At 41.9% G+C, this 19,246-nt stretch overlaps 1 protein-coding gene across 1 annotated transcript in view; it reads left to right on the forward strand.

The window, feature by feature from the left end:
• Positions 1–19,246, forward strand: part of LOC137895773 (calcium-activated potassium channel subunit alpha-1a) — a 108,536-nt gene that overhangs the window by 79,650 nt on the left and 9,640 nt on the right. Inside the window, exons 21-26 of the mRNA XM_068741283.1 lie at positions 7,471–7,824; positions 9,706–9,799; positions 13,393–13,519; positions 14,156–14,392; positions 14,914–15,106; positions 18,777–18,890. Coding sequence (XP_068597384.1) covers positions 7,471–7,824; positions 9,706–9,799; positions 13,393–13,519; positions 14,156–14,392; positions 14,914–15,106; positions 18,777–18,890 — 1,119 coding nt within the window. The remainder of the gene's footprint in view (positions 1–7,470; positions 7,825–9,705; positions 9,800–13,392; positions 13,520–14,155; positions 14,393–14,913; positions 15,107–18,776; positions 18,891–19,246) is intronic.

Raw genomic sequence — 19,246 nt, forward strand, 5'->3', positions numbered from 1 at the left:
ACTCAAGAAAAAACTCTGAAGTGAAGCAATATCAGCATGAATTGATGGCCTTGCTGCACTTGTCTGCCATAATATGAACAGTTAACAGCTGGACCAAAACTACATTCTCTGCATGCTCATGAGGCACACATGCATGCTGCAGGATACAACAGTCCCTGATGCCTTTGCCCCATGGATTATGACCTGCTTTTCTTTTCTGTCTTTTTTTTTTTTTTTGGCCGGAACTGAAACATATTTATTATAGTTAAGATCTTATTTTGTTGAATGTGACTCAACAGTCAAAGATGTTTAGCGTTTCCTGTAAAGGTGCCAGACAGTATTAGCCTGCTGTCTCTTTGCACCTCAGCAATGAGGAAATGGGTACCAGGGACTGTTTCTGCCCAGAGTCACAGCAATCTGAATGTGTTACTCTGAGGATTTTCACTCCTACTTCTCTTTGGGTTCAGAGCTTCACACACACACACACACACACAGAGTCATAAACACACACAAAGCTCACCACATAGACATGATATGGCTACTTACACTATCTCAAGTAGCAGTTGAGGGTTTTTTTTTTGTTATGTAACCATAATTTAAAATTCAGTCTTACCTTAAGCAAGAGCACCTTTTCTCCAAAATGTTTTATTGTACAAGGATATTAATTTAAAATAGACATACGTGGAATAATTGCACGTCATGCATCATTTATTTTCTCTAAATGTACAATCCCAATGAGGATGCAGGCCCACCTCAAGCACTTTCATACCAAAGTTAGCTTATTTGCAAATTCTCAATTTGTTCAATGAGAATGCAGTGAGGAATGCTAAAAGAGACTGTCAACTATTTTAGCTTCTGTCAAGTATGCCCCGATTTTAGTGTGCGGAGAGTCGGAGACCATTTAAAAAGATATAAGCACAACTACATGAACGTTTTACTCAAGCATCAATCCGATATGAGCTTACATTGGCGAACATTAGCCACCATAGTATGTCATAGTATATATTTGTTATTGTGGATGTAGATAAGTGGTATATTTTATATTCTACGAATTCACATTTAAATGAAAAAAGGGCCACCTTATACATATTTTTTCATTTTGCCCAACAACACTGAAACACGCATTAGGGTGAAGCTTCCCTCAGGGAGTGGAACAGTGAAACTGCAGCTTTGACTATATAGTAGCATGAATTGGCTGATGTAGATTAGTGGAATAGTGCGATGCCACGGACAGAGCCACTACTGCTGCATGATGGGATACAGGTACGTGATCCGCTCCTTTAGCCAAATGGGTAGAGGATGTACAAATTTATGAAGCACTGTATGAGTTTTGCTGCTGAAGACATTGCACATGCCTCTCTATCCCTGAATGCCTCCCCCTCGTCTCCCCTTTCTCCTCACTCCTTTTTCCACTGTTATTTTTTTTGCCCTTTAACCTGTTACAGCCTTTGGCACACAGCTTGACCTCTGTCTGCCATATGATTGTTACTTTATTAAATACTATTATTAGTGTTTTTATATTGTATCCAAATTTTAAATACTCGCTGCAAAAGGAAACGAATTAGATGACCTGCTGGCATTTAAATTGAAATGACATTTTTACAAATGTGTGTTAATGTAATCTTGCGGCTCAAGTCTGTTGGAGCAGGTGTCTAAGGCTTGCATTTTCTGATGACGTTACCTTCCAACTTCCCCCCCCCTCAATGAATATTTCTCCTTTTACCATTAACCTGCTGCTTTTCCTCTCCTCTCATCCCAAAACATGACTGTAGCCAAGATGTCCGTCTACAAACGAATGAAACTGGCATGTTGTTTTGATTGCGGCCGTTCAGAGCAAGACTGCTCTTGCATGTCAGGCAGTGTACATAGTAACATGGACACCCTTCAGAGGGCCTACCCACTTTCCTCTGTCTCTGTTCATGATTGCGCAACCACTTTACGTGCCTGTAAGTTACACCGCCCAACACATGCTGTTACATGTCTGTGGTGTGTACTCCATGTATTGTACCATGCAGAGGTACCATACGTGTACGTGTGTCTGAAATGTTGTCCACGTGGTGCGGATCTGTATACTCCATAGTTGTGTAGATGTCACTAATGTATATTCATTTATTTACAGTGTTTCCCTATCTATCTATCTATCTATCTGTCTGTCTGTCTGTCTTTGCTCTCCCTCTGTGTCTGTTTATACATTTTCATCTACGACCTCTGCCCATCCCTTTCTTTATTACTCCATCTACAGTATCTCTGTCTATCCCTTTATCCATATTATCTATCGCTCTAGATTATTATTTTTATTTCTTTCTATCTGTAGTATGTCATCTGTCTCTTTCATTATTTGTCTGTCTGTTTATGGGTCTTTAATTCTAACTATTAATCTCCTAATTCGCTTTTATTTCTCATTGAATTTTTATCATTCTAATTTGACACGATTTACTTTTCTTTCATGAGTGCCATATATGTGTGGTGGGTAAGTGGTGGCGTGGGTCTGTGGTGCTGTTGTCCTGTGCAGTACTGTAGTTGTTAGATATGTCGCTACCGCATGCTGCGTCAGTCGTGCAGTTGTGTAATATACCACTATTGGATTTGATGTATTTTGAACTGTTCAAGGTAAGATGTGTTACACACACACAAAACAATTTAATAATGTTAAATTATGTCTTGTATCTTTACTTTGAAGGCTCTTACAAACCTCTGAGTTAACACTGTTTTCAGTTTGCAATTTTTTTATTTCAGGCAGATTTGCCTTTTTCCCCACTTTTTTAAACTTTTGGCTTAATCTCAATTTAACCAGAAACTGTGCAGAGATTTTTGTTCTAATTTAATGCCAGAGAAAATCACATCTGAAATTGTGTTTTGACGATTTCAATGATAAATGAGGAGTGCACAGATATTAATTATTGCTTGTATTGGGGACATTAGTTCATGAAAATAACATCTCACGTAACCAAAATGGCCTTTAAGTATTTATGCAACTGATGGACATTACAAGCATTTTTGCCCGCAATGGACTCTTCTTTTCTGGGTAGACTTTCTAAAATTGTACATTTGATCTTATAAATTCAACACCAGTCTTTTGCAGTGCATCCTGCAGTCTTTAATGATTTACAATACACACACTGGAAACAAAGGGAAACAACTAAACAGATAAGGAAAAAGGAGAGAAAAGCAGAAGAGAACGAAAAAACACAAAATGAGAATGACAAAATACTGATGTTAGAATAATAAAGAAAAGAATGGAGAACTAAAGCTCCTGGAAGATTCCCTTCCTTTCAACTTTCCTTTTGAGTGGATGGGAAATACTAAATTGTCCGTCAATTAGACATGGCAACAGTAGGACCAGATATCAAAGCACTGGGTTAAGACATCCAGATCTGATTTCCTTCTCGACATTCTCCCACCGTCTGCCGGCTCAGCCTAGATTAGTGTCAAATCTGGCGTGATGAGTTTGGCTTGGCTTCCATTTCGGCCTGCGCTGAAATCCCTCGGTACCAATTACTGGCCATTACATGGTTACTGATCTCACTTCTCTCTCAACCCCCTGTAGAATTTCAGGAAAGCCTCCTCTGTCTTAGATTTCTACCCCTTTTTAACTCTGACTTTGTCTGAACGGAGGGAGTTTAGTGAAGTAGTGCATTGGGCTTGTTCAGGGCTTGTTGGATTTCCTCTCCCCATTGCCCATTTTTTCCACCAGACTGAGAGGATAAAGCCGTCTTTACCCATGATGACTTCATGCTTTTGTGCATCTGAGCCTGATTTTTCTTGGCTGAGTACTTGGATAATTGATTTTTTGGACAGCCCTGCTTCAAGACAACCGGTGTTTTGACACATGTCACATTCAGACCCCACAAACAGACACGTCTTAAATGGTGACGAAGCAACGATGAGTGGGTTTTACTACTTGTGAGGAGTTAGCAATAGGATTGAAAGCACAAATTAATGATCTAAATAGCCTAGATTTCTAATAAAGTTGTTGACATTCTTATTGCGTACATTTAACTTTTAACATACTATTTTTTGCTAATTTAATAATACGTTTATTCTTGCGTGTATTAATGTCATATGATCTCAGTTTTTGACGTGACCTTTGTCACATTCAGCCAGCAGGAGACATTACAGCTTTTATGTAATAGTGAGGCTGATGCTACTTTAAAGCTGCGTTATGAACACAGCCTTCTTTGTGTACATGCATATGCACATCTGTGGGTGACAACGTGCACTTGTATCGCAGTGTTTGTACACGTGTATGCATCTGTATCTCATTGCTGGGGACCTTATCTATCCTGACACGGAAATTATGTTTGCATTTTCATTTTTCCAACCCTGCTGGTCCATCACCAAACTTGCCCTGACAGCCCCTGTCCACCAGCCAGACTCGCCATACCCCCCACCCTCCGTCCAATGCCGCCTCGCTATGCCCCAGATGCTGGCCAGTTAGTTTGCTGCCTCTGTGGTGTGGGCAGATTGCTAGAGACAGATGCCAGAGCCACTGTGGGTCGCTGTTTGAGGATCTGTGTCACCGGCCGGCCCTGGGCCCTCGCTGTGACCTTTAGTGCTGGAAGAGACTCTAGGAAAGTGTGTGTGTGTGTGTGTGTGTGTGGGGGGGGGGGGGGGGGGGGGGGGTTCAGCAACACAGAGCTCAGTTCAAGTACCCACCGTGCCATTTCTTCTATCAGTACCAGTCTGTAGTTCTTCCACTGTCAAGGTCATATATTGTAATTCCCAGATAATTAATGTAACTGACAGAGGTAGAGACTTTAGTCCGTTTTAAAGAGCAGCCCAAGAGATTTGTAAGCGTAGCCTTGAACTCTTGCGTAAATTGAAATGTCTTTTTATGTTTGAGATCTGAATGTCAGTAGTTACTGCTTTTTAGAGCGGCTGTTGTTGTGTAGTGAGTGTCTCTGTTAGATATTTACTCAAGTATGTCGATTTTTGCTTTTAATATGGCGACTTTCTTTGTTTTGTTTCTGCTTACATCACTGTCTTCATCACATGAAATCAACGCGTAAAATGTATGAGATTATACCACTGAAACTGTAACCTCAAATTTATCTCTTTTTATTTTATTTTATTTTTTGTTGTAAAAGAACTCTTTGGAGCACACATCTTCAGAGTGCATTACACTTTACTGAAAGCATAGCCTCACTCTGAAAATGTTAGTTTCACCATCCGTCTTTTTATGTTTTATGCACTTGTACTTTAATCATCACCAATATTAGATTTTTCCACGATTTAAATAAGTTGTAGCTATTTATATAAATTGTGGCATATGCCTCCATGGCCAGCACTAATGCGTCTTCATAATTACATTTGGTTAAATTTCCATCCACTGCTCTTGTTGTCTTTATCTTCTGATGTGTGTTTTTCATTGCTTCCTTTCTCCCTCCGTGTGACCTGCGACTTGTCTTTGCATTCTCCTCAGCCAAATTTAAGTATAATGGATATGTCAGATCACGTAAGTGTGTTTCTCTGCCCTTCTCCATTGTGCTGCAGCTCAGTGTCTAGTGTAAATACCGCATTATCTATCTGTAGCATAACTAATACTGATGCTTTGCCTTTGTGTTTTCCGTTTTTGTTCCGTATTCCTTTAAAATACCCCGATGTTGTCTTGTGCTCTGTACAGAGAAAGATTAAGTCTACAGTGTAACTGTTAAATATCATGTTTAAATCAGACAGACTGTTTATTCTGCTTCCTCGTCAAAAACTTTGAACCTATGTGGATGGGGAAACCACAGTAATTAGTCCCTGATAAGTAAAAGCAACTGATAAATAAGTATTTTGTTTCATAACACTATGTAGTGCCGTAAAATACTCTTTTTGTATTGTGCTGCATGTAGCAGCAGATGGCGCTACAACACCAGGGAACAGTGGAAGTCAAAAAGAGGCTGGCGTTCGATTCAAAGCCGATTGCAATTTAGGTAAATCTTTGGTAAATAATTGTTAAATGTGTTACAATTGACTGTATTTATTAAGGATAAGTACTAGTTTTGAAATGCTTACGTTTATTTTTTTCATGCTAATTTTTTTGTTCAACTTATTTAGTTGTGCTAAGAATATTGATATTGAGGGCATTTTATTGTTTCCTTTTTTGAAAATAGTTGCTGCTTCTTCGCACTACAAAGAATTGCAGCAGTGAGAACGTCAGTTTAATGTTTGTATTCAACGGCAACAAAACAGCGATGCATGACATCCATGTGGTTCCATGCAGTTGCAATGCAAATGAAGAACAAAGCTTGCTCATGCAGCAAACACTGGAAAGACAAAGCCAGCTTAGCTCTCATACTAAAGTTCACATTTTTAGTTTGCATTCCTCTGGCCCATCGTCCAGTTTACAATGGGTCACGGCGATCCGATAAGTCTTGCATGCAGAACAGTACCATCATGTGATTAGCATTTCAGGAAGGGACAGTTGCCGTCTGGGTTGTTCAGGATGCACAGTGGACCTGCCAGGGTGGGTGAGCGCTATCTAAAGCTGCATGTGTTTGACAAGGGCCAGATGAATCCAGGAGCTATCGCTGGCGCCCCGTGAATCAAAGAGGCAGCTGACGGCCGGCATAAACGTCTGTTTATTGCCCGGGGACACCCAAACACGCTCTGTCCTCCAACCAGCCAACCACCCTCCTGCCAAGGAGAGGAAAAGGGCTCCTCTTCTCAACTTTACATAGCTTGAAATGCATACAAAATACACAGATTGATTCTGCAGCCTTAGTGCTCCATTCATTTGTTTGTGTGTTTGGTGCGTGAAACTCAGATGTTTGTGTGTTTCTGCAAGCGCAGGGGATTTATTCACATATTAGACACCGTCGATTTGGAGTCAAAGGTGTAGTGAAAATCAGCATAAAGAGAACAGAATGTGAACATTTTGTGCGAACCCCCCCTGCCTCCATACACACAAAATTACAAATAAATCCTTTGAATATTTAATAGTTTGGAATTTCTATTATTATACATTATTACTCATCTTTATATTTGATTAAAATAGAGCATTCTGCTACACATTATGCTTGAAGTGACACAATGTCAGATTTCTCTTCAGCTGTCTTATTTGTTCTAGCAGAAAGTGTAGCGTATGTGAGAAAGAGAGCGGAGAGACTTCTGATTAATTCATGTTCTTTATAAATGAAAAGCGAATGGTGACGTGAATGACGGAGAGCAGGTTTGGTGTTTGGTTAATATACTCAGAAATATAATCACTGCTTTTATGGCAGGATTTATTTTTCACTTCTAGAAATTGCTTTAAAACAATTCTGACCTGCTACACAGAAACAAGTGTTTGATCTTTATATTTTATTATATATGTATAGATATGAACTTGTTAACATCCTCCATTGAAATAACACCTTTATTTTAAAAGTTATCTCCTGAAATCTCTTATAAAAATAGAGCAAAAATTACCTTATTTTTACTTTATTTTTAATTACTAATAAATAACTAACAGATTAGCATCAATGCCAACTTTTCTCTCTCTTTTTATTCTCCATTGTTTGACAGTAATGGATGAAGTTAGACCGTCTTTTCAAAACCAATCGCTTAAAACCACCGGCTGCACCTCCACCACCACCATCTCAAATACGTGCCTTCCCAACACCCTGCACCCTAACCAGGACCCCCTGGTCATCCCGGGTTCATTCAACATCCCCCTTGTTAATAATCGTAAAGGAAGCTTGCCCCCCACGCGGCCATGGCCTGGGGCTGACTCCTCTAAACAGCGCTTCAGTATCTCAGGTCCAGGAGACGTGGTGGCCAGATCCCTGGCTGAGAGTCGGCTGAGCCGGGCCCGCAGTCTGCCAGTGAAATACCGCTACCACCCCAGTAATGCCATGCTGCTCGGTCACAGTAGGCACCGTAGGTTGCCCCCTTAGCGGGATGTATCAGCCAGTAACACTGTCTGTCCTGTCCCTTCACTTTGTCTTTGTTTGCTGCATGATGCTTCACTCTGCTGGGGCTGCGACTGTTGCAGCTCCTGCTGATTTGCTTGCTGGTGCAGTGGCTGCTACTGTCGACGTTAGGAACTTCCCAAATTCAGGAGCGGTTATATATTTTATAGCTAGGATGGACAAATTAGAATTGTTATTGGATTTTTACCCCCTACAATGATTGCACATCCTAAGGAAATTTACCTCTGGAAGCTGAAAATTATTGAAAACATGCATTCCCCAGTGGCTGGAAAGCAGTACAAGATTTTTGTTGGTGTGTGAAAGCATATATTTTTATTTTATTAAGTCTAAATCAGCCAAATGAACTTGAGGGAATCATCCCATAAAATAGCCAATAATAGTTTATTTATATACATTTTAGGATGTGCATTTTTAAAATACATTAGAGAGATTATTTGTGAGGTGGAAAGTGCTTGTGATATTAGGTATTTTCCAGTTGCATAAAGGAAATGTCAGAGAATGGAATATTACTAGGAAACAAAGCACATTTCTTACCTTTTTATTAGCAGAATTAGTGACAGCATAGGATGGGTTCTCAGACACAAATGAATTTCCACATGCTTGGAATTGTCAGGGCTTGTGGCGTGCACATTGATTTTCACTAATATCATGCTGTGTTATTGATTTCTAACCAAAGGACTAACATGGGTTTGAATATATGGTGCATTTGACATTTTTACTGGGTGGATAAGAGCATCTGGGTCAATGTCGGAAAGCTCTGAACATTCAGCATTCAGTTAAAACAGACTCCAGACAACTTGAGTGAGTGAGTGGGCCCTGCCTTACTCTAGAGTCGAGAGTCTCGATGCTCCTCGTCGTCCCTCTGTTTCTCAACTCAGAAACACAAGGTTGACAGGAAACGGAAGTTAAAAAATTATCTTAGCTTGATGTAATGTTTTATTTACAAATTTGAACGATGCATCCTCACTTCTTTCTATCAGAGGGTGATATGTATTTACCAGTTGCTTTCTCTATTCCTAGTCCACTAAATCATTTAGACTGTTAGCATATCCTTTCCTTTAATGATGCCTGTTCAGGGCGAAGTGTATTTCTGGCATGTGGATAGACCACTAGAAGAGCAACTTTGTGCTCTGGAAATGAAAAGATGGGGTGGGAGTCAGAGTTTTCATCAAAATATGAACTACCCACTCCAAGATCCATCTCCATAACCTGCATTTATCTCATGATCATTGCTTTTACCCATGCCCAACTGACAATGACCGTACCATTACATGGCAATTAACGGTGTAAGTCAGCACTGTCACCCCGATGCAGCCTGCTAGAGGTTCGACCACCTGCACAGTTTAGAGGGCGTGTTGAAGAGTTGATGCAGCGTACGGGTCTGTCCACTCCTTTACCATCTGCCCGCCTGCAACACAACACATAGGCAATAAAAATGCACAACATTATTTACAAGACCATTAGTTTATCAGTCAATTAAATAAACTAATTATGACTTGACCAGGACCTTCACTCCTATGGCGGTTTCCCCCACAGCCGTATAAAAGTGCACCTTAAATCGCTAAAATGCAGGGTTTGGGGATGTAAGCCTTCTGTAGATTTTAAAGGGCTGAATATTATTTCATGGTTTTCTCCTGGCTTTCTCTTATTTACCATTTGTTACTAATGCTTTTTCTTTTTTTTCACAATTTGACACTGAATTTGTTCTCTTTTCCTTTTTTCATTTTGAAGATTGTGACAATTGTTGCTTAATTATTCTTATGTCAGGTCCAGCACACTTTTCCAGCCCATCTGTTTCTATTCTGACATCCTGTGAATGTGTTTACAGTGGAAGATGAGCACCCTTCAACTCTTTCGCCCAAAAAAAAACAACGCAATGGAGGGATGCGAAACTCGCCCAACTCCTCACCCAAAATGACGAGGTAAGAGATGCTGATTTTATCCCCCCCTTCCAGTCTTCAAATATGGAGTGAGGGGAAGTCAGGTGCAGGGAAGGCGGGAAGGGAGAGATGGATGTGTGTGAAAGATACTTCACAGGCCTACGCTGCTGATGGTGAGAGATTGGATGGATGGGAGGGGGGCGAATTAGGGGTGGCAGAAGATGCACGTACGAAGCTCTGTGAGAGAACGAGTGAGGAGAAGTGCCCTGTTAGGATCTGGCTGTTTAGGATGCCATGCTGTCAGCTGTTAATGACAGAGCTGAAATAATATATCTGTCATGAAACGCTGCTGTGAGGAACTGTTTGAAACTCCTGTGGCTTTAAAGTCCCAGCTGTCACCTCCTCCGGGCCGGTCCACATGTGCTCCTTAAACAATGCTGGCACTAATGACGCCAGCAACCAATCAGAGCGCCCTGCACGGTTACTTTGCCCTGAGGCCACTTCTGTATTGTGGGAACCCCTGTGAGCCGGGTTTTTAGTACTTAAGGCCATATGTGAGATGTATCATCGCAATCAAATATGAATTCAAATATTACCTTCCTTTTATCCTGTCCTGTGGCATTAAACTGTCGTTAATTGATTTTGAAAGATAAAGAGAGTTTGTTGTTTCATGCTCCTCTGCCTGTGAGGCGAGGTCGGCAACACGGCACTGAGGAAAGTACCGGGGAGGCCGAGCAGTGCGGTTTGGGACGACAGCACAAAGTCATGGTGGGGAGAATCTGACTGAACAGGAATACAAAGAACGAAGCTGCCCTGCTCTTATTGTGTGTTGCGACCATCTTTATTGTGTTTAGTTGTTATCGCACTGTCCTCGGATTGTGGTAGAGCTCTTTGTACGTTGCTCCAACTAGTTTCCCTAAGGCTGCATTCCTCCTACTGCCCTGGCATTAGGAGATGAGATTCTGTCCAGAAAACTTGTCGGCCTCCCCCTCAGTTCTCCAGAAAACTAGAACTTAATAAGCCTTCTCACATGCCAAGCCATTAGCACAACACAGAGTCATACCCTTCAGTCTCGTTTGCAACAGAGCATCATTTTAGATGCCCTCGCTCAGAGGGAGAAAACAGCTACCGAAAAAAGCAACTAGACATTGGCACATATCCAGCAAACTGCTTGTTTAAAAGGCTGTTTAGTTTGCCTAACTTAAAGCACAGAACCCTTTCTTCTTGTCCTTTTGTTGCTCAGGAGACGGTCCCTGTTTGCCATGTAATATATGCATCTTTGCTTTTATCTCACAGTGATAATAATTCTTGGGAGTTATTTACTCAGTTTTGAAAACGCTTCAAAGTGATGTCAAAGTTTTCTCTGCTGTGGGGGCGCTTCTGTATTCTGCTGGCTCTTGGGTACTGGGATGACAGGTCCTCTGATATAGGTGCACATTCTCTTCTGTTTTTTTCAAGTCTTAGCCCTCAGCAAAACATCAAATTACTCATCACCGTCCACAGCCCCACTTTCAGAGCTGCCCCTCTCAACATATAACACCATATATATTAAACAGCTTTACAAGCTGGATTTTATGCACAATGAAAAGTGATTGTTTGAGATCGCCTTAGGGATACTTTATTGTACAAGCAGGGAGGGGGAAAACGCAGTAGTGAGAAAGCAAGAGCGCGAGCTTATGCATCAAGTAGGGTTTTTACAGGACTTGCAGCCTGAAGGCCTTTGTAAATAAATAATGATCAACAGATTGGCTGTGGGCTTTTGAAAAGCATGCCTTTGTCAGTTTGCATGATCGGGAAAATGTTCAAAGCGAGAGGCTGCCTGCGTAGCCTGGCAGAGGGGCACTGGTGGAGCACGCCCATCCCCAGTTTGTGATGCACTGGAATAGCTCAGCTCTGTTTGAAACAGCGAGGATGGGATGAGACACCAGAGTAAGAACATAGAGTAAGAGAAATATCCTGCAGGAAAGAATCTGGTATATTAAATTATATGAAGGAAAAAATATTTGCAGTGTAAGTTCCTCCTTTATTAATTGGCTTCTAATCAAGTGCTTACTTTTTATTTATTAAATGCAAAGAAAATCAGGAAAATACATTCAGGAGTTTGTTAAGGCATTAAAATCTGTGTGTTTTTGTGCACATAAAACTTGACATTTAGACACAGCATTGCATCCTAGCTGACCTATCCCTAGCATGGCGGCATCGTTGGCATTACACCGTGGCATTTACACCGTTCCCACAAACCTTTTTTGACGGGTCAAGACTGACAACATGCATCCAATCACAGGAGATGTCACAGTATCATCCGCAGCTGATATCCCTTGGGCGTGGCACCGTGGCTCAGACGTCATGTCTGCTCTCCCCGAGTCTTGTGGAGGGAGAAGGAGGTGTGTGGAACCTCTGACAGGCTGCCAGTCACACGGCTGACAGCTCTGTGAAAGATAGCTGTCCTGGCAGGGAGAGCTGGAGCGGCAGCCCGCCTGCATGCGCCAGTCAGCCCCTGTGTGGAGGCGAGCGGAGCTGAGCAGACTGAAGTGACGGGGGCTCTGTGGAGTTGATTGGCGCAACACGCACCTCCGGATGAAAGATTCAGGCTGAGTGTAAAAACACTAAATGCTGTCAGTGTTATTATCACCTGCACTAACTGACAGAGGGAAGAAAGGTGGAGGGAGAGGGTGGCTAATTGACAGCTTTAAAAAAAAAAAAACTTTCACTTTTCCTGCAATGGTAGGCAACCCAAATGCAGGCTGAAGGAAGAAGCAGCATCAAAGCCTTGTCAGTGAATGACAGTGTTGACAGAGGAGAGAGAGAGTGATGCTGAGAGAGATGTATGTCAAATTCTTGAAATGTTTTCTCCCATATTACTCTAATGTCTATCTCTCTGTGCTTCCCTGGTTTTCTTTTTTTTAAATGACCCCCCCACACACACACACTCACACATTTTGAACAGAAGATTTTATTATTTGGTTGAGTGAAATAAATTAAATTTCCTTTGTTGTTTTTTGAGCAATGGCACAATTGTTCTTTTTTTTTTTTATCTCCGTCCTAACGCAGAGTTTTAGAAGGATTTTTCTGAGTTCCTTCTGGAGGAACTGTGAGAGGACATCTTGTGGGATAAGTGTAAGAATAAGAGAAGTGTCGGCAGGCCTTTCAGAGTCAATGTTGCACCGTATGAAACTCACAGCTCGCTGCCGTGGATTAGCTCGTCTGGTTGTGACGTGCTTTTGAAATATTAATGGTCATCATCTGGGAAAGCAAAATGTGATTGGGCAAATTCCTGAAATATTTAAAGTGTGTGTCTGTCAGAGCTTTTACTATGTGCAGCGCCCGCCGTCAGGAAGTGAGAGGGAGGGTAAAAGCTGGTAATTGGTCGTGTGTTGTCATGCCATTCAGTCAGTAGCACTCAAGTCTTGCTGTTCTCTGCATAGCAGCGAGCGCCTAGCTTTTTGAACTTCCTGATGACTGGGAGAGAGGGAATGGAGTGTTCTAGTTATAGTATCTACAATATGTAGAGTGGTAGAAAGTTTGTCCATGAATGGATGGACTGTTAATTTGCTGCATGTATAGTTCATCTATAACAGCACTGTCATTAAAAAAAATAAAAATGGTGTAATGAGTGCATTGTTGTGTTTCCTCAGTCGACATGACCCCCTTCTAATTCCTGGCAATGAGCAAATGGAGAACATGGACATGAACGTGAAGAGGTATGACTCAACTGGGATGTTCCACTGGTGCCCATCAAAGGAAATGGAGAAAGTTATCCTGGTGAGTGGAGTGCAACCATGCAACTAATACGAAACACGCAACAAACAAAAAGTTCACATGGGTCTGCTCAGGAGCAAAATCTGCTCCTCCGCACTTTAATAACAACCAAACACTGATATGTAAAGAGATTTCTTCTGCTGCCTTGCTGTGATTTGTTTGTTTGCTTGCTTTTTTTTTCTTTTCTTTTTTAAATCTACCAAGCAGAATCTGTAAAAGACATTTCAGTACTCCACACATGGGTTTGGTTTGCTCAGGGGTTTTAATTAACAAGGCAGTTTGTAAGGATTTCAGTTAGAATGATTTGTTAGGTCAGGGCTATCTTGTAAAACAGATGATGAAGGTTAAAGTTGTTGTTGACCCGTGAAGATCTCGCTCAACATGAACTTCGTACAGAAAAGGAACTTGTACTTATTTTTATCTCTCTCATTTATGACAAACTCACATTCATGCCTAGAATCTTTGACATCTGTATTTTTCTGCCCTTTTTTGAGTCAGGCTGGAAATAAACACTTCACCAATAATTATTCAGTAATCTGCTTATCAGTGGAGTTTAAGAATGTCTGACCCTCTTCCTCTTCTTATGATCTTCCTCACCCCTTCCTCTCTGCTCCCCTGCATCCCCGTTGTTCCCCGCAGACCCGGAGCGAAGCCTCGATGACCGTGCTGAGCGGCCACGTGGTGGTCTGTATATTTGGGGATCTCGCATCCGCTTTAGTGGGGCTGAGAAACTTGGTGATGCCTTTAAGAGCCAGCAACTTCCATTACCACGAGCTAAAGCCTATAGTGTTTGTGGGCTCGCTGGATTATCTTCGGCGAGAGTGGGAAACGTTGCACAACTTCCCCAAGGTCTCCATATTACCTGTGAGTGGACCGGTTCATCGCCATGGGAAACACATTCAAACCCGTCTCAAGTCTCTGTTCAACTAACAAAGCACTGACATTTAGAGTTAGCATGCACGCTGCAATCCTGAGAGTGACTGTCACGTTCATTTGGTCACACATTACTCAATTGACTGATCATTCCACCCCCACCTCACCCAGAGCAGTGACACATCCCTCATACGCAAAGTGGACTTCATGCGTGCTGCAGCTGCAGTGCCCATCGCACATGGCGAGGCTGTGCCGCCTTAGAACTTGTTAGTCCTGGCTTGACTGATGATCAGAAGCAAATCTCGAGCACAGCCTTCAGCGCAGGCTAGCCTTTAGATTAGTCCATGTCTCTGACTCTCCGATGCCCAGCGAGATCAGTAGAATGTCATCGCCTCAAAACAAGAGTACTTGTTAACTAATTTTTGCAAAGCTCCACACACACACTTCTTAAATTTGTTTTTTCTCTCCCATGTCTGCTATCTGTGTCTCTCTCTCTCTCTCTCTCTGTTCTCCTCACCCTGAAGGGTACGCCATTAAGTCGGGCAGATTTAAGGGCTGTCAACATCAACCTCTGTGACATGTGCGTAATACTGTCAGCCAATCAGAACAATATTGAAGACGCCTCACTGCAGGATAAGGAATGCATCTTGGCATCACTCAACATCAAATCTATGCAGTTTGATGACAGCATCGGGGTCTTACAGGCTAATTCCCAAGGTAAGGAGCGTCCTATTAGACTCCGTGTGCCCAAAGGGGACAGGTTGTGTCGGGGAGAAAAGACAGCAGTCAGAGATGAAGAGAAAAAGGCAGGAAAGGGTTTTTTGGAGGGTGAGAAGGCCACACATGATGGATGCAGTTTGTCATGAAGGGAGTGTGCAAAGTCATCTTAAGTGAAATGCTATACGTGTAAGCGTGCTGAGAGCCGCACCTGCAGTGTAAATGGACTTTTACGTAACTCCAGAGGAAGTGCACACCCAGAAATATTGTGCCGATTGCTCAATCAAGCCTTTGAAAAGTGTTTACGCCATATAATTTCATGATCATTTCAATCTTGCTCCTGGTAATTACATGCTGCTCAAACCTTCTTGATAGTATTTTTTAATGATATAATCAACATGACTGTGTCATTTGATGTTGTTCTTCCTGATCTGGTGTCTGGCACGTCTTCTGGAACAGATTGTTGATGTTTGCAAACACACGAACCTGGCATCCCATCAGGGCTCATCATCATTAAGCAGCGAGTACAAATCACCAGGCAGGCCGGTTCAGCTGCTCCTCATTAGTCACGACAAAACAGTGACACGAGCGCACGCACACGCCTTCGTGTTTGAATCTACTGTGTTTATACACGTGATGCACACTCTGCCAACTCAATCTGTCCACGGCCATCCTCGCGCAGGTCGTCCTCATTTTATGCTTAGCCTGAATGACGTGGCGTAGGACTTGAGCGCAACTCTATCTGGTGCCGCCGCCGCCGCCGTGATTGCTGTAAATAAAAAGTTGGAGATCCAAGAGGTCGTTATTTTTTAGTGCAGAACACTTCCACGTGTTTTAGGAGAATGCCGATGCTGTTATTTATGGAGCCTGGAGTGAGTGATGTGCTGTCGATAGGAGTGCCGTCCAGGAACAATAAGCAGAGGTAAATCTTTGAGGATGCCGCTCTGGGGGGCAATATTCACAGAAAGCCACCTGAATATGGAAGCCCAGAAGCCCACATTCTCGCCCAGGGTCGATGGATGGAGCCTATTGTCATTAATAATTGGGTCTTACATCAACTGGCTATTTCAGCGATAAATACTTCACTTTAAAACACACACACGCACACGCGCACGCGCATGCGCGTGCTGCACCGACATGCAGTTGTGCATCCACAAGAAAGCCTACTATTGTATCATAGGTAATACTTTGGGGATCCCTTCCTTCTAGCGATGCTCTCATTCAGACAGTCTGAGGAATTTAAAACAAGGAGGTGCAAATGAATAAATAAACACGCTCTTTCCTGGGGGAGCGCTTCTCAAGGCTGCCGTAGCATGTAGTCAACCACAGAGCACAGCTGTGCCCGGGGGGCTACAAGGATAAGGGGCTATGTAGCCCAGATCTGCGTGCCTATTGTGTGTTATAGCTGAACACTGTGTCAGCTTTCAAACTCTCTGTTTTTTAGCAACAAGGGAATTTTGGGCTAATTGTTGAAATGTAAGACAAGCGGGTCTTCATTGGCTAAGAAACCCAATCGAAAGGTTTTGTGTCACAGATGTCCTTTTCCCAGTGTGGACTTCACATAAGGAAGATTACTATGACCAGGACAATAACAAAAATCAGCTCAAGACATGCAGCTCTCTGTTTTGGAGACCCACCCTCACAACTTTTGAGTAATATGTAACTCAACAAGTTTTAAAAGTAGCTTAGCAGCAAGTCTCTCGTATCCCAGTTCTACCATACACAGTGTGCAAAAAAACCCAAAACTCCAAACCAAACTGTTTTCCTACAGCTCTGTTCTGTCTTCTTGTTCACTATCATACAATAAGAGCAGTGTTTTAGAAGAGGCACCTAAAAACCTCCCATCACTCAATAGCAGAGTAAACATCATCCTTTACGGACATCGACAAAGTGATGTTCGTTCTGTCTGGGCTTAGGCTTCCTCGTTGACGCACAGTGTCAACCCTCTGCTATTTCTATGTCCAATAATGGGTATAACAAGAATTGTGATTATCCATGCCTCAGTTCAGTCTGTGCTGCTTGCTGTGTACTCAACTATTCGGTGTCTGTTCTGTTGCAAAGGGCTGGGAGATCTCTTTTGTAATGTAAGCAGCTCATCGAGTTTGCTGACAGCAGAGACGCATCCTCACACACACACATACATGGAGAATGCGATCCTTTTAAAAACTTTGTGACCTGAATATATTCCCTGCATTACGTTTCCTTGGTTGGTGGCAATACAAGCCGGCATTTTGCTGTAGTCAGCACTAAATGATGGATGTCAAAACACAGTTGCTGCATTATGCATATAGCATTTCAGATTTAAGGTGTTTACTTGTCACTTTGAGGAAATGCAAAAATGTGAAGTCATGTGAATTCACGCTCGTGTCACTAGCGCTTGTATTCCATCGTTCTCAGCCACGCCATTTCCAATAAAAGGTTTTCCATATCCACTTCACAAGTTGTATTGTAACAAAATGAACAACATTTAAAATGTATGTGCCCATTGATGGAGGGGCGCGAATGCTAAAGACATCACAGCTGACCCCTAAAAGCACAGTATCTGTATTGCAGGTTTTAGGCAGATGCCTTCTTCACTCAGCTGTTTTTCTGTAAATCCACACATTTAAGAAGCGGAAAGCAAACATCAACGTCTTTATGCTGAGTGAGCTGACATGCACTTTGTGTAATGGTATTGATACAGCATTCCAGGTCACAGCTGCATGTTTATGATACATCTGTAAAACACACTCATGAGACATCTAACTTTTTTTTTTTGGTTTGAATTTATATGTCTTTACATAGAAATAAAAAAAAGTCAATCACAGTATTTCCCCACAAGGCTAAAAACGGCAGATTTGAATCTGATTCTTTTCACGTTTACCAGACACTCTGCCTTTAGAAATTAGTAGGTCAGTGTCTCAGAAATGTCAGCGTTAGAGTTGGGGTTGTGCAATCTGTGACCTTTGCATTTACAGAGAAACATATCAGGTTAAATCTAGCTTCAGACATAGCCATCACTTTGTCAATTATGTCACATTGACATCAGTGATATAAAGTCATAGATAAATTAATTCATGATTTAGATAAAACTCCACCAAAACTAGCAGCTGCCTTTGTAGTTCATTAGCTCTGCCGAGGCGGAGGTTATGTTGTCGCCGGATAACATAACATAATCCAGAAGAGATCCTGGATTATAGATCAGTTTGAAATTTTCGGTAACATTGCAGTCAATGGTGCTTCAAAATGTGTTGCTCAATATATCGGTTGAGATTTGACACAGTCATGTAGGGTGGGGGGGGTCTCTATCTCAGCACCGAATTTCATCTGGATCGGAGTCAGAATGACGCTTGGGGAAAAATATTAAATTTTAACATTGAAAACTCCATTTGTGGATTCAAAAATCTGCAAAAAAACCCCAAAAATCAACTCTGATTCACTTTTACTTTTCATGGTTGGTGTATAAAGATAAAGATGCTTTTAAAGTGCTTTTCTAGTTATTCTAAGCATGTTGTCTCCTTTGGGAGTAACATGATCGCTTTCGTTGGGTTTGAATATTGTGTTTGGTTCAATGATGATGACATTGGGTGTAAAATTATCTCATCTAGAAGTGAAAAGGAGGGCACATTTTGTTCTGCAGTGTGTGTGCACACCCCACAAATGTTAATAACTTTACTGCGTATGTGTTCAGGTTTCACTCCTCCTGGAATGGACAGGTCATCTCCAGACAGCAGTCCAGTGCATGGCTTTGTGCGTCAGGCTTCCGTCACCACTGGATCAAACATCCCTATCATCACAGAACTAGGTAAAACTATTTTCACCTTCATTAAATGTTGTATGATATAACCAGTAACATCAGAACAATTCAGCCTTCATTTGCAGCCATAGCTAGAACTGGTAATCTAAGATTTACGTCATTCAAGATCAAACGGATCGAGGGATGACTGAGGTGGCATTTCTGTTTATGTTCATAGTAAAGAAGCTTTGACTCACTCATACTTGTGTATGCATTATTGGATTTGGGTCGTTTTTGTTTAGTGGTGATAATGTTAACCGTGACGACTGTAAAATATATTAGAGGAGAATGCAGACAACCGCAACTTGAGGATGTCAGAGGACTTTCTTTAGGACCACAGCTGCATCTACTGCAATTTGTCCACT

This window comes from Brachionichthys hirsutus, chromosome 7 (assembly GCF_040956055.1).
Source record: "Brachionichthys hirsutus isolate HB-005 chromosome 7, CSIRO-AGI_Bhir_v1, whole genome shotgun sequence".
NCBI classification, from domain to species: Eukaryota; Metazoa; Chordata; class Actinopteri; order Lophiiformes; family Brachionichthyidae; genus Brachionichthys; species Brachionichthys hirsutus.